General features: G+C 33.7%; 1 protein-coding gene across 11 annotated transcripts in view; it reads left to right on the plus strand.

Moving 5' to 3' along the window:
* Window positions 1-6,032: 6,032 nt before the first annotated feature.
* The window catches only part of ZNF711 (zinc finger protein 711), a 26,437-nt gene continuing 8,227 nt past the window's right edge, over window positions 6,033-24,242 (plus strand). For 2 of the 11 annotated variants that reach the window (XM_025048876.1, XM_025048882.1), the window contains exons 1-6: window positions 6,033-6,213; window positions 8,053-8,176; window positions 9,109-9,365; window positions 9,719-9,823; window positions 15,502-16,062; window positions 23,976-24,131. In XM_025048876.1, coding sequence (XP_024904644.1) covers window positions 9,745-9,823; window positions 15,502-16,062; window positions 23,976-24,131 — 796 coding nt within the window. In that variant the 5' untranslated portion in view covers window positions 6,033-6,213; window positions 8,053-8,176; window positions 9,109-9,365; window positions 9,719-9,744. Of the gene's footprint in view, window positions 6,214-8,052; window positions 8,177-9,108; window positions 9,371-9,718; window positions 9,824-15,501; window positions 16,063-23,975; window positions 24,132-24,242 lie in introns of all 11 variants that reach the window. The other 9 variants (XM_025048880.1, XM_025048881.1, XM_025048878.1 and 6 more) reach the window with 8 other exon arrangements.

The following is a 24,242-nucleotide window of genomic DNA, read 5'->3' on the forward strand; positions in this document are numbered from 1 at the left end:
GAAACCGAAAAGTGAGCACTGGTATGCAGAGATAGAAAGGCATGAGAAATCCACTAGTTTTGGCTGGAGGAGAGGAAAAGAGAATTCCTGAAGATCAGAGAGAGTAAGGAAAAACACGATTTTTTTTTCTGTCTCTCATTTTCCCCCACTCAGTTGACCTAAGCAAGTCAAGTGTGTGTTAAAATAAAAATATCAACATACTCCATAGGATATAAATAAGACCCAGGGTCTCAATGCATTACTCAAAATGTACAGGACACAATTCCTATTATTCAGAATAGGAAGAGCCACAAAAATCTCCACTTACATGGGAAAAGGCAATCAACAGATGCAAATGATGACATGACAAAGATGTTGGAATTATCTAATAAAGACTTTAAAGCAGCTATGAGAAAAATGCTCAAATAAGAAATCAAGAACACTCCTGAATCAAGTATTAGAATAAAGTATCAGTGGAATCAATGCTCTACTTTATAAAATAATAGTATATTTACTAATCTTAAAGTAACTTCAGTTCTTTAGGAATAAAAATACACAAGAAAATCAGTATATAAACTATGCCTTTGTTTAAAAAATAAAATAAAGTATTGGCAAAGAAATAGAATATACAAAGAAGAATCAAAGGGAAAATTTAGAACTGAAAAAATAACTGAATTCACAATACTGAAAATAACTGAATACACAATAACTGAAAAAATTAAAAAAACACAAAACTTTACTTTCTGGATTCAAGAGCAGAATAGAGATGACAAAGGAAGGAGTCAGTGAACTTGAAGTTTGACCAGTAGAAATTACTCACTCTGAACAGGAAAAAGAAAAAAGATTGGAAAAAATGAACAAAAGCTTTAAGGATCTGTAGGACAACAACAAAATGTCTAAACTAATCAAAGTCTCAGCAGAACTGGAAAAAAGTGATGGTGCTGAAAGAATATTCAAAGAAATAATGGCTGAAAATGTCACAAATTTGGCAGATTATCTGATATAAATACACAGATAAAGAAAAACTGAGTATACCCCAAACAGGATAAATCCAAAGAAATCCAAGCCCAGACAAATTATAATCAAACTGCTTAAAACTAAAGATAAAGAATAATTGGAAACAGAAATTAAAAAACAATTGCAGTAGTTACCAAAAAATGAAATAGGTATAAATGTAACAAAACATGTACAGAATCTAAATGCTGAAAACTATAAAATGCTGCTCAAATAACTGAAGAAGACCGAAATAAATGAACGTATTGTGTTGTATGAATTAGAAAAATTGATATAAGATGTCAAAGTTCCTCAGAGATCTATAGATTCACACAATATCAATAAAAAAACTTCAGCAGAATTCTTATAAAGACAAGGCGATACTAAAAGGAATGAGAGTATTTAATACCATTTTGAAAAAAATAGTTGAAAGAATCACACTACCCAATTTTAGGACATATTAAAAAGGTAAAGTAATCAAGTCAATGTGGTATTGGTGAAGAGATAGATATACACAATTCTATGAAATCTAATAAATAGGACAGATGTAGACTCAAATAAATATGACCATTTGATTTTTTTTTAAATGTGCAAATCCCACTGGGGAACGGATAGTCTTTCTAACAAATGTTAGAATCTCTGGGCTTCCATATGCATAAAAATGAACCATAACCTAAATCTCACATTTTATACAAAGACTAACTTAAAATAGTTCATAGATGTAAATGTTAAGCCTAAAACAATAAAACTTCCAGGAAAAAATCATAGAACATCTTTGTAAGCTGAAACTAGGCAAAGAATTCTTATAATCCACATCAAATCATAATGTATATAAGAAAACAAAATGATTAATTAGACTTCAGCAAAATTGAAAACTTGCTCTGTCAAAGACACCATAAAGAAAAAGAAAAGACCAGGTGATGATGGTAGGAAATATCTACCAGTCACATATCTGATAAAGGACTTGTATCCAGAATATATATATATAAAACTCTGAAACTCAACAATAAGGAAACAACCATATTAAAAATGGGCAAAGAACTCGAATAGACACTTCATCAAAGAGTTTATGACAAATAAACACTTGAAAACATGTTTAACATAAGTTGCTATGAGACAAATACAAATAAATACCACGGTGAGATATCACTACACATATATTAGACCAGCTGAAGTAAAAAAAAAAAATAGTGATAATACCAAAATATTGGTGAAGATGCTGAAAAACTGATTAGAAGATTCAGGTGATGACAGCCTGAACTCCTTTATGAAATTTCCATAAGTCTTTCATCCCATGTTTCACCCACTGACAATCACTGCTTGATCTGTTACTTCATTAGAGGTTATAAAATTGTGATTTTTCTACATTTATTTCTACATTTTTCTACAGTTTTTCTTATGAAAATAACTTGCTCTCGGCAAATTAGTGCTATTTGGTTGTCCTGAAATAGTTTGCACAGGAAAAGCAGAATAAAATTCTGAGTTCTTTTAATTGTTAATGTCAGAGTAAGGAGTTGATATCTTATTTTCTTCAGATAGTATCCAATGTTTTCTTTGGGATGGGGGGCAGGGGAGCGGGGATCTTTCTATTATTCTTTCAGTATCCTTGATAAATTCAGTATTTTTTTTACATATTCAATGTGTTTCAATCACAGTTATTATTTTTCGATGCTCTATGTACTTTTGACATGATCCCATTAGTCTGATGGTTTTTTTGCTCACTGACACAACAATATAACAAAATCTCATCTTATTTATTTCCTATCTCAAACCTGGAATTAGCTATCTGCCCCCTACAGAAGTCCTGATCATTTTATGTAGAATAGTATTCAGAGAACTTTTGGGCATCATTTTGTATTGTTTATTATAGACTAATATAAAGGAAAAAATTTGTTCTCTTAATGTTGATTTAAATTAGTTTTATTATAATGTTATTTAAACATAAACAAAAGTAGAGCTATGTATAAATAAATGCCTTAGGCTTACAGTGCTTATCAATTATAAAACCTAAACAATAAACAACCAAACTAATAAATTAATAGCATTAATTTAATGTTATACTTTATATCGTTTTGCTGAAATTACTATTCACAACATGAATACAACTGCACAATGACATATTATTGAGTGCAGCTTGTATTACTATATGCTATGAGATTACTCACTTCCCCCACCACTTTATTCTAACTACCAAAAAATTGTATTATGTACAGCACACCTTGTATAGGACCATATAATTTACAAAGTCTGACTCCTTCAATCCTCCCAAAATTTAAAGTGGTACTATCTGGTGTCGACATGCATGTAAATAAAAAAAGAAATGTCAGCGCTGATAATGTGTGAAAGTGTTTAGTTATAAGGCGGTCTTCTAGATGACCCAGAATGTGCTTATGTTAATTTAGATCAGTTCCTTGAGAGATGGTCAAGTTACCATTAAAGCAAGAAGACTATGAGTTTTCATAGAAGAGGTTGAGGTGAGAGGGAATATAGCTCATGACAAATTGTGACTCCAAATACATATGAGGAAGAAGAGACAGCAATATGTGGTTTCTAAATGTACCATAGCAAAACACTATTAGCCAAGATTACTGGGGGAAGTAAAGAGAGAGAAGTGAGCAAGCTACAAAACAAAGCAAGCTACAAATTACAAAGAGTTTATGACACCTAATTAACATTATTGGTCTTAGGGATAATACGAAATTGTAAAAATGCTGAAGCATGAATATAAAAACAATACTTACTACTTAAAATAATAGCACAAACAGCCGTTCTTAACATAGCATTAAATGTATTCCTTGAAATAAATATCGACCAAATATCTAAGAGACATATATGTTGGATGGTCCTCCACATTGTTGTCAGCCGAGATTCCCACAAGCCTCCTTTTGCCCTTGCCTGGGTGCCAACCTTGACTTATAATGGGAATTGGCAGCAATGTTTAAGCGGGGGAGTGAGATAATTAGTTTTGTTTGTTTTGTTATCAAGTGATCTCTGTGGTAGTGTAGACTCTACACTGTAAAAGATATCGAGTGGAGTAAAGAGGAACTTGTAGTAGAGAAATGGGTCAGGAGGCTATTGTCACACAGTCTTGTTTGTTGAGGTCCTCAGCTGAAGTGAAAATGGAGTGCAGAAGCTTTATTTGAGATTTTTGTTGTTATGATTTGGTGATTTCTGATTTCAGGATTTAATGAGTAAGTGGACACATAGGGACTAGTTAGGAAGGTGCTGCAGTAATTCAAGTAAAAGGGAATGTGAACCTGAATAAGGTAAGGATATTAGGGATGGTGGAAAAGGATGAATTACACAGATATTAGGGGAGTAGAATTCTGAGAACATTTTGATGGACCAGATGTCTGGAGAAAAATGGAGGGGTAAGAAGAATCTTCAGGTTTTAAAAATTATCTACAACAACGTACCATTCACAAAGGTGATTGATGTAAAAACCCCATATCTTTCTCAGCTTTCTTCCTTCGGTGTTCTATTGGAATTGTCGCTGGTCGACCTTTCAAGTAGTATTTTCCAGAGTATCCAATGTAGAAACACATCGTATATAGGAATACGCTCATAAAAATACCTTACTTCATCAACGAGAGAAAGTAGAGTAAATAAATAAGACCTACAGGGGCTGGCAAAGTACAGCCCACAGGACAAATCTGGATGCTGCCTTTTTATTATTAAATTTATTGGGGTGACATTGGTTAATAAAGTTATATAAGTTTCAAGTGTGCAATTCAATATGTCATATGTATATTGCATTGCGTGTTCACCACCCAAAGTTAAACTTCCTTCTGTCACCATATATTTGACCCCCTTTACCCTGCCTGGTTTTTTGTTTGTTTTTTTTTTTTTTTTGTCCTTTTAAATATTTTTTGCCTGTTTTTCAATGGCCTGCAATTTTTTTTTTTACATTTTTAAATAGTTGAAAAATATTCCAAGAATGTTTCACAACACGCTAAAATGATATGAAATTCAAATGTCGGTGTCCATAAATAAAGTTCTGGAACACAGCTATGCTCATTTGTGTACATATGATCTATGACTGCTTTTGTGCTCCAACAGCAGACTTGAATAGTTGTGACAGAGACGCTATAGTCCTCAAAGCCTAAAATATTTACTATCTGGCCCTGCACAGAGAAAGCTCGTGGACCTCTAGTCTACTATGAGCCAGGTACTGGGCTAGGGCTTTCACATCGAGGCTCTTATTTTTTCTCAAAACCTGTAATGGTATATTAGGTTAAGAGATCTGGAGAAATTGTCTAGCTAATCGAGAACAATAACATGTTTTATTTTTAAGATATTCAAATTACTTAGGCACTGCTTAAAACGCTGTTATTCATTCCAAATGCTCATAGTACTAGAGCTAAAATTTCAGAATACAGTATAAGGACCTTTGCAAATGGAACCTTTTATTCACATCTCATCACTTTTTCCCCACCCATCACCAGACTTTCTCACTGTTCTCCCATTTTGTGCAGACACAAGTTGAAGGTGACATATTCAAGAGATATTTAGTGTTCACTTTATTTAGGTCCCTTGTTCACCTTCCCTTTCTATGCCTTTCTTCACTCTTTCTTCTTTACTTGTCTACCATTACGGTATATAAAAAGAATGAAGGGAGGGAGGGAAACTGCAAAATACACACAGGTTTTACTGGGGAGAGGCATACCCTCTTATCCTCTGGTTGGCCTAATTGGTCAAATCCTCGAGGGTAGGGCCGATTTTTTTAACGTCGTTCAACATCTATTAGAGATTCAGTGAGCGGCCACTCAGACACTGATTCCCCCTCCCCCTCTTCCTCTCTCTTGGGAAACCTGGAAAACGGAAAATCTTCCCACAGAAACTCCTTACAGGCGCGCCAAGATCAAGGATTGCGCATTTGGACTCGCCTGGCGCTGCAGCCCCCACTGTTCAGTCCGCTGGGTCTCTAAGCACAAACCCAGCGCGGGCTTCCAGAGCTCCCGCGCGCGCGCGCCTGCGCGCGCACCCCCTCTGGCCCCCTACCCTGCAGCACTGGTAGTGTGACGTAATGCAACCTCAGCAAGTCAGCAGCGTTATAAAGGAAGACAAGGCGGCGCGCCTCCCAGACGCAGAGTAGCTTGTGATTGGTTCGGGCTGCGGAACCTCGGAAACCCGAATGTGAGGACCGTACGGATCCATAGCTGCCGCCCCCCGCAGAAATCCGGAGCGCGGTCAGAATCCTAGCGGCGGTGGCGGCGCTAGCGGCAGTGGCAGCGGCAGCAGGTAAGGAGACTCTGGAGGAGAAAGTGGAGGGACTTGGGTCCGCTGCGCTCAGTGTCGCTCCTGTGAGGAGAGGAGAGGCGAGGAGAGGCTCACACCCAGCGTGTGGTGTAGGGAGAAGGGAACAATGGAAGTGGCGTCTAGTCTCTAAGCTTTCCCTCCCCCTCGGGCTCACAGTTTTTGTCCTCGGCTGCGGCTGAGGGCCGGAGGGATTGAGGGAAGTAAATGTGTCCTCCTCAGCCGACCTCTTCTTCCCGTAGGCCAGAGACCCTGGGGGTGAGAGCCGTCGTTGAGGCCGTCGGTAGTTTAGGGCGACGGGAAAATGGCGGAAAACAAAACAGTGTAGTGAAGAATGCGACGTCCCCCTGGCATTTTCTTTCTGCGATCCCCCCACCCCCATATTCCTTTCACTCGCTCGGCCACCCCTCCCCAGCCCCCGCCCCCGCGACTAGTAACCTTGGAATGCGCGAGGGATGGTGGCGTTTGCGTGGAGGTGGCACCAAATCGGGCATTTTAGGGGATAGGGAGCCGTCAGAGCCGGAGGGGGGGGGCGTGTGCGGCAAGTGTCGCCTCCGCTGAAACACCACCATTTTGGTTCCCAGCCGTCTCCCATGTAGCCAGGCAGAGGGAGCGGTAGGAAGATTCAGGGGTTGGGCAGCACAGCGAAGGTAGCAGCGGTCTCGACCGCTGCGCCAAGTGAGAGGAAGGAGGAGGGGAAAGGGTATTCTTGTCTCTTGGCTCTCCGCCTTTCCACAGCGAAGGTTCTCTTGTTCGGTTTAAGATCCGGTCAGATGGGTAATATATGAGAGGGCACGTGTGTGTGTTCTGCTCGAAATGATTGAAACTTGGCATGGTCTTGGGAAAGGGAGACTTATGGGGGAAGAGGGTTGCGTCCAAAGCAGCAATACTGCTCTTGCCAGGGTTCCTTTGTCTCCTATATCTGCAAATACTACTTTCGCATTCTCTTGCTCTGCTGCCTCAGGATTTCTCTTCCATCCCTTACCCTATTTACATCACCTAGAAGCTGGGTCCTGAATGAGCTATGTTTAAAGGAGATAAAGGAGAGACTGAGAGTAAAGAGTGTGTGTGTGTGTGTGCGTGTGTGTGTGTGTGTGTGTGTGTGCGTGCGCGCGCGCGCGCGCGCGTGTGTGTGTGTGTGAGAGAGAGAGAGAAGAGAAAGAGAAGAGGAGAGAGATTTCTGCTCCCCGTGCATTGCTGGAAAGATGTTTACTTGAAGCTTACTTGGTGGTAACCTCCATACAATAAAGAATGTGAGATAGACTCCTGAGAAGACCTAGAAGCTGAGCTATTTCTATTGGCTATTGAATACTTACACTGCCGTTCTCATACTTCATTTATTATTGATTTTATTGAAACGTCCTATATGGGAAGAAAAGATGCTCCAATTTATTTATTTGAAATTCGTAGTGTGATACTTTCCATAGTAGTTCCACTGTGTTCAAATTTTTACGCTTCACTGAGCTCTAGTGCAGATTTTTCTCTGGATTTGGCAAAGATAAAACTTACCCTTGGTTCTCTTTCATTTTCCAAAATATGGTGTTGCTAGTAATTTTTAAAATGTGCTTTAGAGAAAATTTTGGTGTAATCAAGCAGTCCAATTCTAAGTGTAATAATGTTGCTTATATCATAATAGATAGCTGTTTCTATTGGTTGCTTTTTAGATTAACAGATTTGAGCATATGATCTCTTCTCAACTTCACCCTGCACATTAAAAGTGTAAAGAATAAAATAAATATATGTAAAGAAAAATTCTTAGTTTGTTTAAGAGATTTGGTTTAAAATGTTTTAAAATATCTAATTTTAAATGTATTTTTACAATAGGTAAAGAGAACATTTTTCCAAGAAAATAACATAGTTCAGAAGGAAAAATAAAAACGAAATTGCTGCAGATTTTATTTTACAATATGTAAGAAAATCTACAAATTCTTCAAGACACTATATTAAGGTGATTAAGAAATTACAGTGTTTTATTCAGTAACTAAACAAAATTAAGTGTTTAAAACGTTTTTAAGACCTTTATAATTGTTCTATTAGTTTTGTGATCAAGAATGTAATTACTATAATTAAAGTTGAAATAGTACTATTTTTAATGTTAAACATAAGTCCTTATGGCATTTTAATTTATCTCTGAACACAGGTAGTTTATTGTGAACTCTCGACTTCATTTTGAAGGCAGAAAACAATGTGGTATTTGAAAAAAGATAAAGCTAAGAATTTCTAAAACCTTGTAATTTTGTTCATATATAAAATGTAAAATAATTTTGTCTGAATCGTTTGATACACAGAAATGTCACCTACTGCTGTAGGATTTTTATACACATGACTCAAATGTTGCTAGAGGTTACTCTGTTAGACAATCCTGCCTCCTGCACACCTATAGAACTTTAAGGCAGAGTGCAGGGAGAATCTTAGTTATCTCCTGTACTTAAGGATAGATAAAGTTGTTTTACATGGCAGCTTTCTAAAACTTTCATTAGTGATGTAATCTCATCTTTTGTGCAATATAACTCTGTTTATTAAACATTCCTATCTAAAAATGAGATAAATGTTTTATAAAATTGGCAGATTTTTTTTTGATTGATTTACTTATGTTTGAAAGGGAAATGCAGATGTGTAATTGTAAGAAATATGCTGAGTGACAGCCATCTAACTTTCGGTTCTATATTATCTGGTCATCTTAGATATAGGATAAGTCATTTGAACTGAATGAAATATGTTGAGCCCTTGCTTTCAAAATGAGCATGAAGCTAGCATGACTTTCTTAATCATTAATGGAAAAAAGATCTGTTATACAATTACAAGTAAACAATATTCTTCTGGAAGAAACTATTTTGCTAAATGTTGGTATGTGATTGATCTTATCTCTACCATATTTAGGAAGCAGTCATGTTTCATGAGTCCTCAAAACTGTGAAACAAGAGAATATAGTAGAGTGAGCTCGGAAGTCCTTACTGACTCAAAGAACTCCAGGGAAACTGGGATAGAACATTTTACATTATAAGTAGAACCCCGGGAACCAGTGGTGAAACACAAGTTTATCTCCAGAGCTCCGCTGCAGGGCTGATCTGGGTCTCGAAGAAATGGATGAGAGCCACCGAATGAAATTCACTAATGCTAGACACCTGAGTCCTCTAGTAACGTATAACTATCCAACTATTGTCTGTCACTTGTTATTTTTCTTCTGCTTTTATAACAGTTTTAACTGGAACCTCAGTGTTACAGTTTTTGTTCTTTTGCTTGCTTCTATCACTTCCCTATTGCTCATCACCCTTAACTGTGTCTTATTCTCCATTATCTTTGGTTAACTTCCCTTCTTTTATTTATGGTTGTCACATAAAACATTTAATCAAAGTTTTTGTTTTGTTTTTCTTTGTAATGAGATTTGCACACCTGGTTGAGAGGCATATTTTCAATTGCATTTCTATTCTCAAAACAACTAACTGGCCTAAATGTATTTAAACTGTTTTAAAAATCATTTCTTTTACAGAGATATGTGAATGAACTTTGCTAAGTATGGATTCAGGTGGAGGAAGTCTTGGATTGCACACATCAGACTCTAGAATGGCCCATACCATGATTATGCAGGATTTTGGTAAAGCATTTTCTTTGTTGTATTTTTTCTTTCTTTTTTTAAAAGTCATAACAAACTAAATATCAAAACTACATTGAGGAAGGAGAGAGAATGAAAAAAACTGTTCTTTTGCCAGGAAAATATATTTGCAGGGTTTATTTCCTTAAGGTAAAGCTATATGTATATAGTCTGCTTAAAATAATTTTTAAAATTTTGTGGGAAGATTGAGGTAAGAAACTTGGAATATAGTGGTAATATGTCATTGGGAGTGTAAAACTCAATTTGCATAAATAACTATCAGTTCTCACATCTAGGAAATATTAAACTAGCTTTCTAAAATACATTTTAAGTTGAATCGTTAATAAAGCTGAAAAAGGAAGTACTTCAGTCATTTTTAAAAAGATGCTTATATAGTGATATAGGAAAATTATGCATTAGGCGATTTATTATATTCCGTTACTATATTCTCAGAAAGTTGTTACTAATAGCATTACTTTAAAAAAAAAAAATATATTCCCTACTTTTGTGGCCGTTTTTCAGGAGCTTCTTAACAGTAGTCATTTGGATGAAGATGCTAAGAATCCATTGACAGTCCACAAAGAAACTGAATTTGGGCAGGGTCGATCTGAATTATAGAAGAGACAAGTATCTGAAGTATAAGAGGCAGGGGATAGGGTGATAAGAATTGAAGAAAAGATCAGCGTGAGCATATGAGAGTACAAAAGACAAATGGTAAATTGGGATAAAAAGTAAAGAGAAGACATGAAGTATTATGGAATTACCAAAGATGAAATTAAGGATGGGGATTCTTTGCTCAATTAAGAAAATGCCACTATAGTGTTTTCATTTACACTTGAACTTCATTACATTTGAATTGTCCCCTGTCGTAAAGTCTGAAGTAATGAGAGTCAGAAAAATCGGATACTAGCTGTGGCAGTTTATTAACTATCTGTGTAAACGGGCAAATTACTTAATTCGCTTTTACAAGGGGGTCAGACTAGATAACATTTAAGGTCCTTTCCAATTCTTTGATTCCTTGACGTTTCTGCCTGGTGAATAAAGGTATAGTGTGTTAGTTGAAGATTAAATTGATGAAATAGAAAGAAATCATGGATTTATTCTACTAAGAGCCAGAAGTGAGTTGTATTGATTATGGATGACTTAGAAGTGATTTGGAGTGAAAAAAAAAAAGTACAGGAATAAATTCTAGAAGGACAAAGTTGCTGCAGAGTAAGAGATTTCACAAATCTTGTGAATTCTTTGCTAGAGATTGTTTTTTAAATATTGGAACGTTTGAACTTCAATGTGTTAAGTTTTGGTTGAAATGTCAACTTTAATTTTTTACCTTTAAAAAATATTAAGATATTTTTAAATGGAAGATATACACTATTTTCTCCATTTAATACAAAATGTTACCTACTCTGTAAAATTTGGTAACATGCCAGACCCCTCTTCAATCCTGAAGAAGTTGCCTGTTAACAAGTAAAGCGTGATTCCTTTCAAAAATTGGAAAAAAAAATGTCTGATTGGTGCTGGTGAATATTAGGTATTCCTCTTACCTTCCTTTTCATCATTCCTCAATGTTTTGAGGTTTAATCCCTTATTATATCTAATACTTCATTTCTTTTTAGCTGCTAGAGAAGTAAAACATGCATATTGAAATATTTTTATGTATATTCTTTTTGTTGTATTTTTATTGCAATATAATTAAAGTACCATGTGATTCACCAATGTGAAAGAATATAATTCAGCGGGTTTTAGTATAATCACAAAGTTGTGCAGCCATCACCACTACCTAATTTTAGAACATTTAGTCATCGTAAAAATAAACCTCATACTCATAAGCAGTCACTCCCTACCCCCTTACCCCTAGACTTAGGCAACCACTAATCTTTCTGCTTATGGATTTACCTATTCTGGATATTTCAAATAAGTGGAATTGTACCACATGTGGCCTTTTGTGTCTGGCTTCTTTCAATCAGTATGATGTTTTCGAGTTTCATCCATGTTGTAGCATGTATCAGTATTCCATTCCTTTTTACTAACAAATAATATTCCACTGCAAAGATAAAAACTACATTTAGTTTATCCATTCATCAATTAACAGACAATTGAGTTGTTGAAATATTTTTAATTCATTTGTGTTTTAATGCTTTTCTGTTTAACCTAAAGCTTTGCATCTTAGACTGGAGTGTAAGTGCCCTTGGAAACATATGGTGATGTGCTAAGGTGTACCTGAAGCCACAGAGTAAACAGCACATCTTCTTGGAGTACCTTTCATTTGAATTGGGGAGAATGCACATACATACATATGTAGACACAGTTATACTCATGTAAACATGTTATGGGATAGAAGGCAAAATTTTCATTCACTATCCCCTGTCTTATTGTGATTAATAAAATGGAAAAAAATTGAGAACTACTTCCAGATTTTTAATTTAAAACCCTTTCTAAATGAATTTAATAGAGTAAATCAACTTATTTATACCAGAAAAAATTTAAAGCCACAGTTTTTTGTTATACAAGTGTTTATGACTCAGCTACCTAGTAGTAGTTTGTGGTTTTTGAAAGGAGGCATTCTTTTTAAATTATTTTTTAATTTAATTTTTATACTCCTTTAAATATAGACAAGTAGATGGCAACTAAATTGTTTTTACATTTTTGGTTAAATTATTTTGTTGATTATCCAGTTAGATCAGAAAGAGCTAATAAGGGTAATGTTCACTCATTTGTGTTCAGGAATGATGTTGATCTGAGTATAGGTTAGGTTTCCATTTTTCCTTGGTAAGTCTGAAATCTTAGAAGGCAGGTACTCTATATTTTTTTGATGTGCAGTTCCAAGCTCAATTTCATGCATAAATGTTATACTTTTGTATGATATTTTAAGAAATGCAAAGGTATCAAACAGGTCTAAACCTAAAGGGACCTTTATTGGGAGGATTTTTGACAAAGAAATTTTAGCCCTGGTAATTTAGGTTTCTTTCTGAAAGCAGTCCTTCTGTGCATAGTTTCTTCCCTGCCATTAAACTCTCTAAATTCTAAAATTTCAAATACATTCTCTTTAAATTTCTGCTAACATAAAATCTTAGATATTTGTAACCCCATTAATTAATGATATTTGTGAAATAGAGTTTAGCATATATAGGTAGAGATAACCAAGTAAATATATTTTGTGACACGAAATCTCTAAATTCTCTGATTCTTGGTTGGGATAGAATGGCTAAGAATCTGAAACATGAATTTAATTCAGAAATTCATTAGACCCATTTTATGGAAGGATATTTGAAATTTTAAAATTTACAACATTATCTAATAACCTTACTCAGGTCTCAGTGTAATGGTTGTCTTTGGAATCTGTGCCATTAAATTTAATAGTTGTTTAAGATTTTATTGCTGTAGAAAGTCTGTGTTGCTTTGGGACTTAAATAGCAAAACAACCCAAGGCAGACCTGACAAACACCAAACTTTATACTACTACTCTGGTGAAATTCTAGGTATTCACGTGTAAATGAAATAACTTTAGTAAAATGGAAAATGTTTGAAATGATGACTTGTTTTTTATTGTTATCTGGTATCTATTTGATTTCACACTTTCTACATGATTTTTGTCTTACTGCTTATAATTTGCTGCCTAGTGAGATAAATTTTTAATGCCACTTAATGCTGCTTACTAAATGCTTTAAAATTTAAATAAGTGACTGTAAGATAGGTCTTTTCACTCCTTTTCAAACTATTTCTTTAGTAGTGGTTAACCCTATAAATCTCTAAAACGGTCGTTAGAGTAAATAAGTTCTATTCTTTTTTAACCAGTAGGAAAAAAAATCAGGTCTGGAGTCAAACAATGAGTTCAGTTCCCAGCTTGAGCCTTGGACAAGCCTATTTAATCTCCCTAAACCATAGTTACTTCATATCTAAAATGGGTAAAATAACAACTCACCTTGTTGTACAGTTGTTCTGAGACTTAAATGGGATAATATATATAAAAGTATTAGTAGGTTGTTTGGTGCATAGTCAGTGCTCAATAAATATACCTTTGTGTATAGCTGAATAAGTCTCTTTGTTTAGAAATTCAGTGGAATCTAACAGATAAACTATAAGAAGAAAGAGCAAGATTTCATAGGAGACGTTGAATCTTGGTCTGAGTAATCCCTGTGGAGAACTCATCAATTATTGGTCTAGGATCTGTGAGGTTATTTAGTTCAGTATAAACAAGCATATTTGGATTTATTTTAGTTTAATTCTGATTTAGTTTGACCTGTAAGTTCCTACTAGAGTAGAGGCTAGGTGAACTGAAAAACACTTTATTCCATCTTTTTAGAATCTTCTCAACCAGGTTAATCTGAACCAGGCCAGCAGTAGCATATTCCATCCTTCCCTAGTGTCCTCTCAGGAACCAAAGTAACCTCCAACAGCGCTCTAAAATAAATGGAATTTCCCATATTTTAAGTCTGACTTGTGAAAATATTTTATAAAATACTAATTTTATTGTTTATGTACATGTAATTCCAATTCTGTAAATTTTATAGGCTTAACATTTAATTTTTTCTTGCTAAAAACCCTATTTCCAGTTGGTTGAATGCTAAATATGGAATTCCCCTCTCATTCTCGGAAATGGCCAGTGGAATAATAAGTGAATAGAAAGTACTAATTGTATGTATATATATATTCCCTTAGTCTACCAGATTTTCAAGATTGAGGCCACATTTTGGGGGTGGGGAGTAATATGGTGGTTTAGGTGAGGCTTTGAGAATGGTAAGAAGGATACAAAAGGATTGAAAGGAAGATAATCCTGACAGGCAGCTTTCTCTGCTCACTTTATTTTTTGATGGGTTAAGGTATTAACAGTGTCCATTGGCCTCCATCTTAACTTGTTAACTAACTTCCATAATAAATTGGTTAATAATAGTGAACACTGTATAGCAAATAGCACTCTTTCAGGTATTACTTTATAGAAAGTGATCATCATGTGGAAAAGGCTTTGTACTGGATTATTTTGTGTAGATAATTTTATTATCACCTCGTCTACAAACTCTGTTAAGTTGTTCACTGTACCACCTCAGGGAAGCAGAATTTAACAGAGTTCCTCATGAAGAGATTTTTACACTCAAAATATTACAAGGGAATTATGAATTGGTGTTTACCATGATGCTCAAGAAAAGCATTATATTAAGCTTTGTTCCTGCAGATTTACTAATTTAGAATTTAATACAATTTGGAGTCCATATGTATGATTTTTAAAATCAAACCAGATCTTTGTCTAAAATGGGTTTGTTTTTTCCCCATAATTCAGATGTTGAAAGAATATAGTAATTCTTGTAAGTTAAAGAAGTTCAGGGATTTATGAGCTTATAATATATATTTTATAATGTATTAAGCTTGTCTTATTATTAATTGAACATGTTAGCACTCTTTTATGTTTGTGTGTCCTTTTTATTTTAAGTTTTGAAATACTAGACTCACAGGAAGTAGGAAAAATAGTACATAGGGTCCCGTGTACCCTTTACTCCTCTTCTTTCAATGGTGACATCTTATGTAACTGCAGTACAATATCAAAATGAGGAAATTAACATCGGTGCATTACTGTTAACTAGACTACAGACCTCACAAGACTATTTCATACTTAAATTACTTTATGTCATCTGATATGTTAAGTACAGTATTTTTAATTAATAAAATAACTTTGCTTTTTTGGATAATTGTTTGTATTATAGTGGCTGGAATGGCTGGTACTGCACATATCGATGGAGACCATATTGTTGTTTCAGTGCCTGAGGCTGTATTAGTTTCTGATGTTGTCACAGATGATGGGATAACTCTTGATCATGGCCTTGCAGCTGAAGTTGTCCATGGGCCTGATATCATCACCGAGACTGATGTAGTAACAGAAGGTGTAATTGTTCCTGAAGCTGTACTTGAAGCTGATGTTGCCATTGAAGAAGATTTAGAGGAAGATGATGGTGATCACATCTTGACTTCTGAGCTAATTACAGAAACTGTTAGAGTACCTGAGCAGGTTTTTGTGGCTGACCTTGTCACTGGTCCTGATGGACACTTAGAACATGTGGTCCAAGATTGTGTTTCAGGAGTTGACTCTCCAACAATGGTATCAGAGGAGGTTCTTGTAACTAATTCAGATACAGAAACTGTGATTCAAGCAGCTGGTGGTATTCCTGGTTCTACAGTTACTATTAAAACCGAAGATGATGATGATGATGACGATGATGTCAAGAGCACTTCTGAAGACTACTTAATGATATCTTGTAAGTGAAACATAAAGTCCATAATTACTTGGATTGATTTTTATATAACCTAGAAAGGTTTTCTGGGATGGAGATCTATTTAATGAAAGTCAAGGGGGTAATCTTTTTGAAAAATGACTTTTCAAAGTTGTGTTGAGATGCTTTTTAAAACTTGTTCAAATTTTTAATTTAGTGAAAGTTCATTCCCAGAATGAAGTAAAATAATGCAATTTATTAATATCTTAAAACAGAAATACAGATTTGCAAGGTTCAATAAGAAGATTAACTGATACAAAATTTTAATGGCAAATATACATATTTCAAAATGGCAAGTTTATTTTATGCGACCACTGCTTTTTAAATATGGCAGGTACTGGGTTTGTCAGTTCAATTTTACTTGGGAATTTAAGAATAATGTTAAGAAATGTGTAATTAGGTATTTTGCTAAATACTTGAGAAGCAAATCATAAACCTAGATTGTGTTTTATAGTTCTCTCTATAGTGTTCTGTTTGTGTAAATATGTGTGTATTTGCATGCAAAAATACTGTAACGTGTTTATTTCAAACTGCTTTACAATGTCCTCAAGACATTCTATATGGAGAAGGAAGATAGAAATAATCTTGTTCTCATTTGCGGTGGTGGGTTTGCCTGAACAGCAATAATAATAAAAATTTAATGATAAATTATTGATGAAGCTTGAAGAGGTATGTCTATTTATAAAATTTGAAGGGATTGTGCCAGAAGTAGTAAAAATTAGATAAAGACTTGACTTTTCCATGGAGGATCTTTGTTCTTTTTTTATTATTATTTATTTTTTCATTTAAGTATAGTTGGTATACAATCTTATATTGATTATATTAGTTTAAAGTGTACAATATAGTGATTTGACATTTTTATACCTTATGATGTGATCATCCCGCTAATTCTTGCAATCATCTGCCACTGTGTAAACTTGTCACAATGTTACTGATTATATTCCCTTTCCCCTATTCATCTATCCCTCCACCCTCTTCCCTCTGGTAATTATCCATTTGGTCTCTGTTTCTATGAGTCTGGTTTTGTTGTTTTTAGATTCCGTATGTAAGTAAAACCATATGGTATTTGTCTTTCTTTGCCTGACTTACTTCACTTATCATAACAGTCAAGATCCATTCATGTTGTCGCAAATGGCAAAAAATTATTATTTTTTATTGCTGCTTAATATTCCATTGTTTGTGTATATGTTATTTTTATCCTTTTTTAAATAAAAAGAAATAGTTGATTGGGAAGTGCATCGCCAGGTAGAGTATATGTATGTGTGTATAAAGTGATTGTATGTTATATGTGTGTATCAGTGAATTTAAAGTGAAAAATAAATTAGATTAATTTAATTTGTAAATGTGCTTCTGAAGTCTAGTGTGTTAACTTTTTCCTCTATAAGCACTTTCGAAGGTGAATATTTATTTTTAAAGGAATGATTTAAGCCACTAAAAGACTGTGCAAACATTATTACCTCATTAAATGGAGATGAATTACTAAAGCAATTCCATATTTACATCTTAACCTGACATTAAAAAACAACTTATGGTTATGGTTACATAAAATGATGTGGCAAAAGTTGGTAGTGTTTCTGTACTAAAATAAATTCACCTTTCACCCTCCCCTCTTCACCCTTACGGGACACTTGTCAGATTAAACTCTTTGGTATTAAAGTGGTCTAAAATTTAGACATTATATGTATTATGGATAGTCATACCTTATCTTCTATGATTTAACTCTGCAAAAGGAATTTTTTAAAAAAAGTTTCTAGAATATTTTCATTTAGAATATTTATCTTGATATTACCTTATATGTATACCAAATGCAAAGGATCTCTGTCCTAATCTAATAGATTTAGACTGAAAATTATAAAGGACACTGTATTGCTTGAATAAGATTGGAACTGCTGCAGGTCATTCAAAGAGAAATTTGGACTGGGAATTAATTAAAGCCTTAATCATTGGTAAAGAAACAGCGACTTTTTTTTTAAATCCTTTAAAACTTAAATTTTTTTTTTTATTGTGGAAAATGAGATGTATAATTATACAAAAATTAAACATTTTTTATATCACCCGTCTTCCCACCATCCAGATCCTTGACCATTTTTATAATAGTTATAATATTCAAATTGTGGCTAGGTATTGTTTCTTACCATATTCATATATTTTATTCTATTTCGATTTAGTTTTTCTTTTTTTTTTTTTTTTATCTCTTAATCTTTACTTCATTTTCTTTACCTCTTGGTTTCTGTTTGCCATTGAACCTTTCACGTGTTAGAGAATAAATTGTCTTGACAGGCATCAATGTTACTTTAAAAAGTCCTCTGTTTTTTTCCCTCAAGGTAGAGATTTTCAAAATATCTAAGAGATAAAGTTGAAGACTTAAAACAGACCTTTGTCTTGTTCCTGAATCTCTGAGTAATCCTGTAAGGAAATATTGTCAATAGTTGAGTTTAAGGGGTAGAGGGTTTGTCTTCTCTCAATATGTGAGGTGCATCTAAGTTTTTTCCACTTTTAGGCAAAACGTCACAAATTCTTTATCTTAGCAGATGCTTAGGCTTTGCCAGTTGTGCTAAAGTAACTTGGAAATTAATATAGGAAAGCTTTATCTGTATAAAGTGACCCTAGATAGGTTTTTCTTTAAAAATACCTCACACCCATAAGACATTTTATAGGCGATGATTTCTTTTATGAAAAGCTTCACTGAAGGAGGGAGGTTCCTTTAAATAATGATGAACCAATATAATGCATTTAAATTTTTTATTGACCTATAAAATCAGCTTATAGTTATTTCAGGAACATATTTGTATATAAAGCAAAATATCTTGATAGGGTCACTATGAGAGATCTCATGAACCTCACCAGTTTCAGGGGTAAAAGAGAAAAGTTAACATATTGTATTTTTTTTTAATATAACAGCTTTGTTGAGGTATAATTTTCATGCCATACAATTCACCCATTTAAGGTATACAGTTCAGTGGTTTTTAATATATTCAAAGAATTGTACCACATCAATTTTAGAATTTTTCTTTACCTCAAAAAGAAACTTCATACCCTTTATCAGTCACCCTTCACCCTCCCCACTTCACCCGACCCCAGGCAACCACTAGTTCAATTTCTGTCACTATAGATTTGCCTATTCTAAACATTTTATGTAACTGGAATTATATGTGGCCTTTTGTGTCTGGCCTCTTTGACTTAGCATAATGCTTTCAAGGATCATCCATATTGTAGCACATGTCAATACTTCATTCCTTTTTATTATTGATTATAATTCTCCCCACTTCACCCGACCCCAGGCAACCACTAGTTCAATTTCTGTCACTATAGATTTGCCTATTCTAAACATTTTATGTAACTGGAATTATATGTGGCCTTTTGTGTCTGGCCTCTTTGACTTAGCATAATGCTTTCAAGGATCATCCATATTGTAGCACATGTCAATACTTCATTCCTTTTTATTATTGATTATAATTTGATATTATTCATAGTGCTGCTATGAACATTCATGTACAAGTTTTTCTGCAGATACATGTTTTCAGATCTCTTGGGCATATACCTGGGAGTAGAACACCTTTGTAATTAAATGTTACTAATTTTTGTTTGTTTCAGCATTATGAAATATAAATCCTTTAACACATATCCTGACCCCATTCGTATGGTACATCATATACTCTATACTGATAATGTCATATCCACCATATAATTTTGCTAGGTAACATAAAGGGTACAGTAAAAAGCCTACTAAGTTTTTTAAAAGGAATGTTATCCATTTTGCTAAAATGAAATTTAATCATATTGTGCCAATGGGCTATAAAAGAATATTAAACATTGGCATTTTGTAGTGTTGGCAAACATTGCACCTTTACTCTTTTATGTTATATTTAGCACCAGTAGAATTTCGTGGTGTATATAATATTACCTGCTTATTTACGAGTTGCAATGGCATATGGGTTGAGAAACAACACTGTGGGACTTAAATATTGCAAGCTGTACAGTAAACAAAAAGTTTAAGCCTGAATTTGGAGGTATTTTGACCATTATCTGCATTTTTAAAAAGTCTTTAAGGATCTATTCCTAAAGTCAGTTGATTGCCTATTAAGTCTTTGTTAACTTTGTACTTTATGTAACAAAGAATATAGAACAAATCCTGAACTCGATGGTTTATCTATTAAAACTGCAAACTAAAATTTTAATAGTATCATCTTCCATGAATTTAAAATACAGAACAAGTGTAGTTAATACATTTCAAAATTGCTTATTCTGAGGAATTTAAGTAGAAAATAATGGATACATTAAACTGTGGACCTTAAGTAAATGTATAAATGGAATCAGAATAGCAACAGTAATTTCAGTACTTAAAGTGAAAATTATGGTGCAAACTATTGAGATATGACAAAATAATGTGAATTCTACTTTATGAACTTTAATTTTGTGAATTATACTTTTAATTCAGTTTATCTCAGAAGGAACAGTGATGACTTTAAACCATTCATGTAAAAATAAAATTCTGTTTATCAAATGAAGGTATTTTTATGATTTCACTAATTTAATATAAATTATTCTAAATTAAGAAATTCATATTTTGGACGCTTGAAGTTTATGTATATCCTATGTCTCTATTTTCAAGAATGAGAAACTACTTTTTTTTCTAAAGATTTAACTTGCCTCTTTTAATTTTTTCTGTTTTCTTGTTTTACTCAACATATTTTAAAATAACCTGTTAAGTCAATATCAGATATTTAATCACCTTTTTTTTTTGTTCATTTTAATCTGTTCCATAGCCCAAAAAAATATTTAATGAAAATGTAGTAATAGAATTAGGGATTATGAATGAATAAAAATATTTAGTTTATTTTTTTCATGGACAGTAAACTATTTGAACTCTTAAATAGTATGAAATTATTTATAGTTAATCATAAAGTTAAAGTAGCTTTGCATCGTAAAACAGATTTTTGAAATTTGTCTTTCACCATTTTGAAAGTCCAAAGCAATATTTTTGAAAATGTATATCAAATTTGAAACTGAAGTAGAGAAACTAGACTTCGACTCATTTAGATCTTTCTAAAATGTATTTAAGCGTACTGAGTTAATGACTTTTTAATTTTCAGTAGTTCCGAAACTGTTTAGAAGTAGTCAGAGGCTTCAGGATTTTGTTTCATATATGATACTATGACATACATATAATAGGGAGGAATAGATTTTTCATTTAGATTACATTTGAGTTTTCTTTAGGGACAAGTATTGAAAAAATTGATAAGCATATACTATTTGGGGGAATATATTGTTTCATATTTATGGTCAAAGAAGAAAGTTTAATAATATGTTCAATGCATAGTTTGTGCATAGTATTCATGTGAAACAAAGTTATTTCTAAAGATTGTATAGCAAAATCAATTAAAATTTTTTTTCAATTACAGTTGACATATAGTATTATATTAGTTTCAGGTGTACAACACAGTGATTAGACATTTACATTACTTACAAAGTGATCATCCCGATAAATAAAGTACCCATCTGACACTGTATATAGTTATTACAATACTACTGACTATATTCCCCCGTGCTCTATTCTACATCCCATGACTATTTTGTAACTACCAATTTGTGCTTCTTAATCCCCTCCCCTCTTTACCCATCTCCCTAACCACCGCAACCATCCAGCAACTATCAAAATGTTCTATGAATCAGTTTCTGTTTTGTTTGTCCTTTTATTCTGTTCTCTAGATTCCACAGATATGTGAAACCATGTGACATTTGTCTTTCTTTGACTTCCTCCATTCAGCACAGTACCCTCTCGGTCCACCCATCTTGTTGTAGCTGGCATGATCTCATTCTTTTCCATGGCTGAGTAATAATCCATTGTACATATATACCATTGTCCATATATACCACCTCTTCTTCATTCATCTGTCGATGGACACCCAGGTTGCTTCCATTTCTTGGCTATTGTAAATATCAATGCAATGAACATATGGATGCATATGTCCCTTTGAAGTAGTGCTTTGGGTTTCTTTGAATAAATACCCAGAAGTGGGATCACTAGGTCTTTCTTTGTCTCTTGTTATAGCTTTTGTTTTAAAGTCTATTTTGTCTGATGTAGGTATAGCTACCCCAGCTTTTTGTTGTTTGTTTACATTTGCATGAAAAATATTTTTCCCTCCCTTTCAGTGTGTGTGTATCTTTTGATCTGAAGTAAGTCTCTTGTAGGCAACATGTTAGGATCTTGTTTTCTTATCCATTCAGCCACCCTATGTCTTCTGATTGGAGCATTTAATCTATTTACATTGAAAGTGTTGATAGATATGTAGTTGTTGCAATTTCATTATTCATATTTTTAATCTTTTTTTCTTAAAGAAGTTCCTCTAATCCTCTAACATTTCTTATAATACTGGTTTGGTGTTGATGAACTCCTTTAGCTTTTTCTTGTCTGGGAAACACTTTATCTGTCCTTCAAGTCTAAATGATAGCTCTTCTGCATAGAGGAATCTTGGTTGTAGGTTCTTGCTTTTCATGAATGTTTCTCACCAATCTCTCTGGCCTGCAAAGTTCTGTTGAGAAACTAGCTGACAGTCTTATGAGAGCTCCCTTGTAGGTAACTAACTGCTTTTCTCTTGCTGCTTTTAAGATTCTCTCTTTGTTTTTAACCTTTGCCATTTTAGTGATGATGTGTCTTGGTGTGGGCCTTTTTGAGTTCATCTTGTTTGGGACACTCTTTGCTTCCTGGGCTTGTATGCCTATGTCATTCACCAGGTTGGGGGAATTTTGTCATTATTTTTTTAAATAGGTTTTCAGTTCCTTACTCTCTTCTTTTGGTACCCCTGTGATGTGAATATTTACATGCTTGATGTTGCCCCAGAGGCCCCTCAACCTATCCTCGTGTTTACTGATTCTTTTTTCTTTTTGCTCTTTTGGTTGAGTGTTTTCTGCTACCTTATCTTCCAAATCGCTAATTTGATCTTCTGCTTCATGTAATCTACTGTTGATTCCCTGTAATGTATTCTTTATTTTAGTGATTATGTTCTTTATTTCTGGCTGATTGTTTGTTTTTCTATCTCCAGTTTTATGTTTCCTGTCTCTTTGTTGAAATTCTCACTGAGATCATTGAAGATCCTTAAAACCAGTGTTCTGAAGTCTGCATCTCCATTTTGTTTAGTTCTTTTTCTGGAGCTTTGTAGTGTTCTTTTTTATGCACCATGTTTCTTTGTCTCCCCCATTTTGGCTGCCTCTCTATGTTTATTTCTGTGTATTAGAGTTGCTAGAGAATCATATTTTTTAAATATGCTCAAAATGTAAGTAATATTCTCAAATATTGTTGCTTTAACTTTGTATATGACTTTGAAGTAAAGTATACGGTAAATCTAGAAGTACACAAAATTTCTGGTTTGAAATTGTTTTACATTGACTCAATGGATATTAAGAGTACTAAGATTTTATTTTTATAATGATTTCTAAAAAGCCAATTTATAAAATCCTTCAGGATTTCATATGTTAATTGGCTTGAAAAAATACTGCTATTTAAGTTGGGAATTATTTCTGTGAGCTTATTTTATGAGTACTATGTATTTTCTGTTATTAATTTTGGTGTTAGGATTTAACTTGTTGAGCATGATGGAAGATTATTTAATCTTTTCCCAAACCATTTTTATTAAAGCTGTATGGTTATTAAATATTTCATACATATAAATTGAAGTCTGAGAATAGATTTTTTATATTAGCGTGATCATGTAGTATATCTGACCTTGTACACTGGTGTTTTCATGAAACATACCACTTTTAATTGTGGCATAATAAGTCATTATATGAATAGTGAGTTCAGAGATTAATGCATTATTTCATGTTGCACTTATGCTTAACATTCACTAAATGTCAGTGGTACTTTTTGACTGAAATAGTTTCTGTTTTATATTTTACAGTGGATGATGTTGGGGAAAAATTAGAGCATATGGGGAACACACCATTAAAAATCGGCAGTGATGGTTCACAAGAAGATGTTAAAGAAGATGGATTCGGTTCAGAAGTAATAAAAGTATATATATTTAAAGCTGAGGCTGAAGATGATGTTGAAATAGGTACAAAGACTAATCTTAGTTTATTGCTGTAATAGTTAGAAATTAGAACTTATTCTTATCTTTTCTGCAAGTCTTCTAATATTGTCATCAATTTGCAGATTTTTGTAGGTT

Source organism: Pteropus alecto, unplaced genomic scaffold, assembly GCF_000325575.1.
Source record: "Pteropus alecto unplaced genomic scaffold, ASM32557v1 scaffold175, whole genome shotgun sequence".
Lineage (NCBI taxonomy): Eukaryota > Metazoa > Chordata > Mammalia > Chiroptera > Pteropodidae > Pteropus > Pteropus alecto.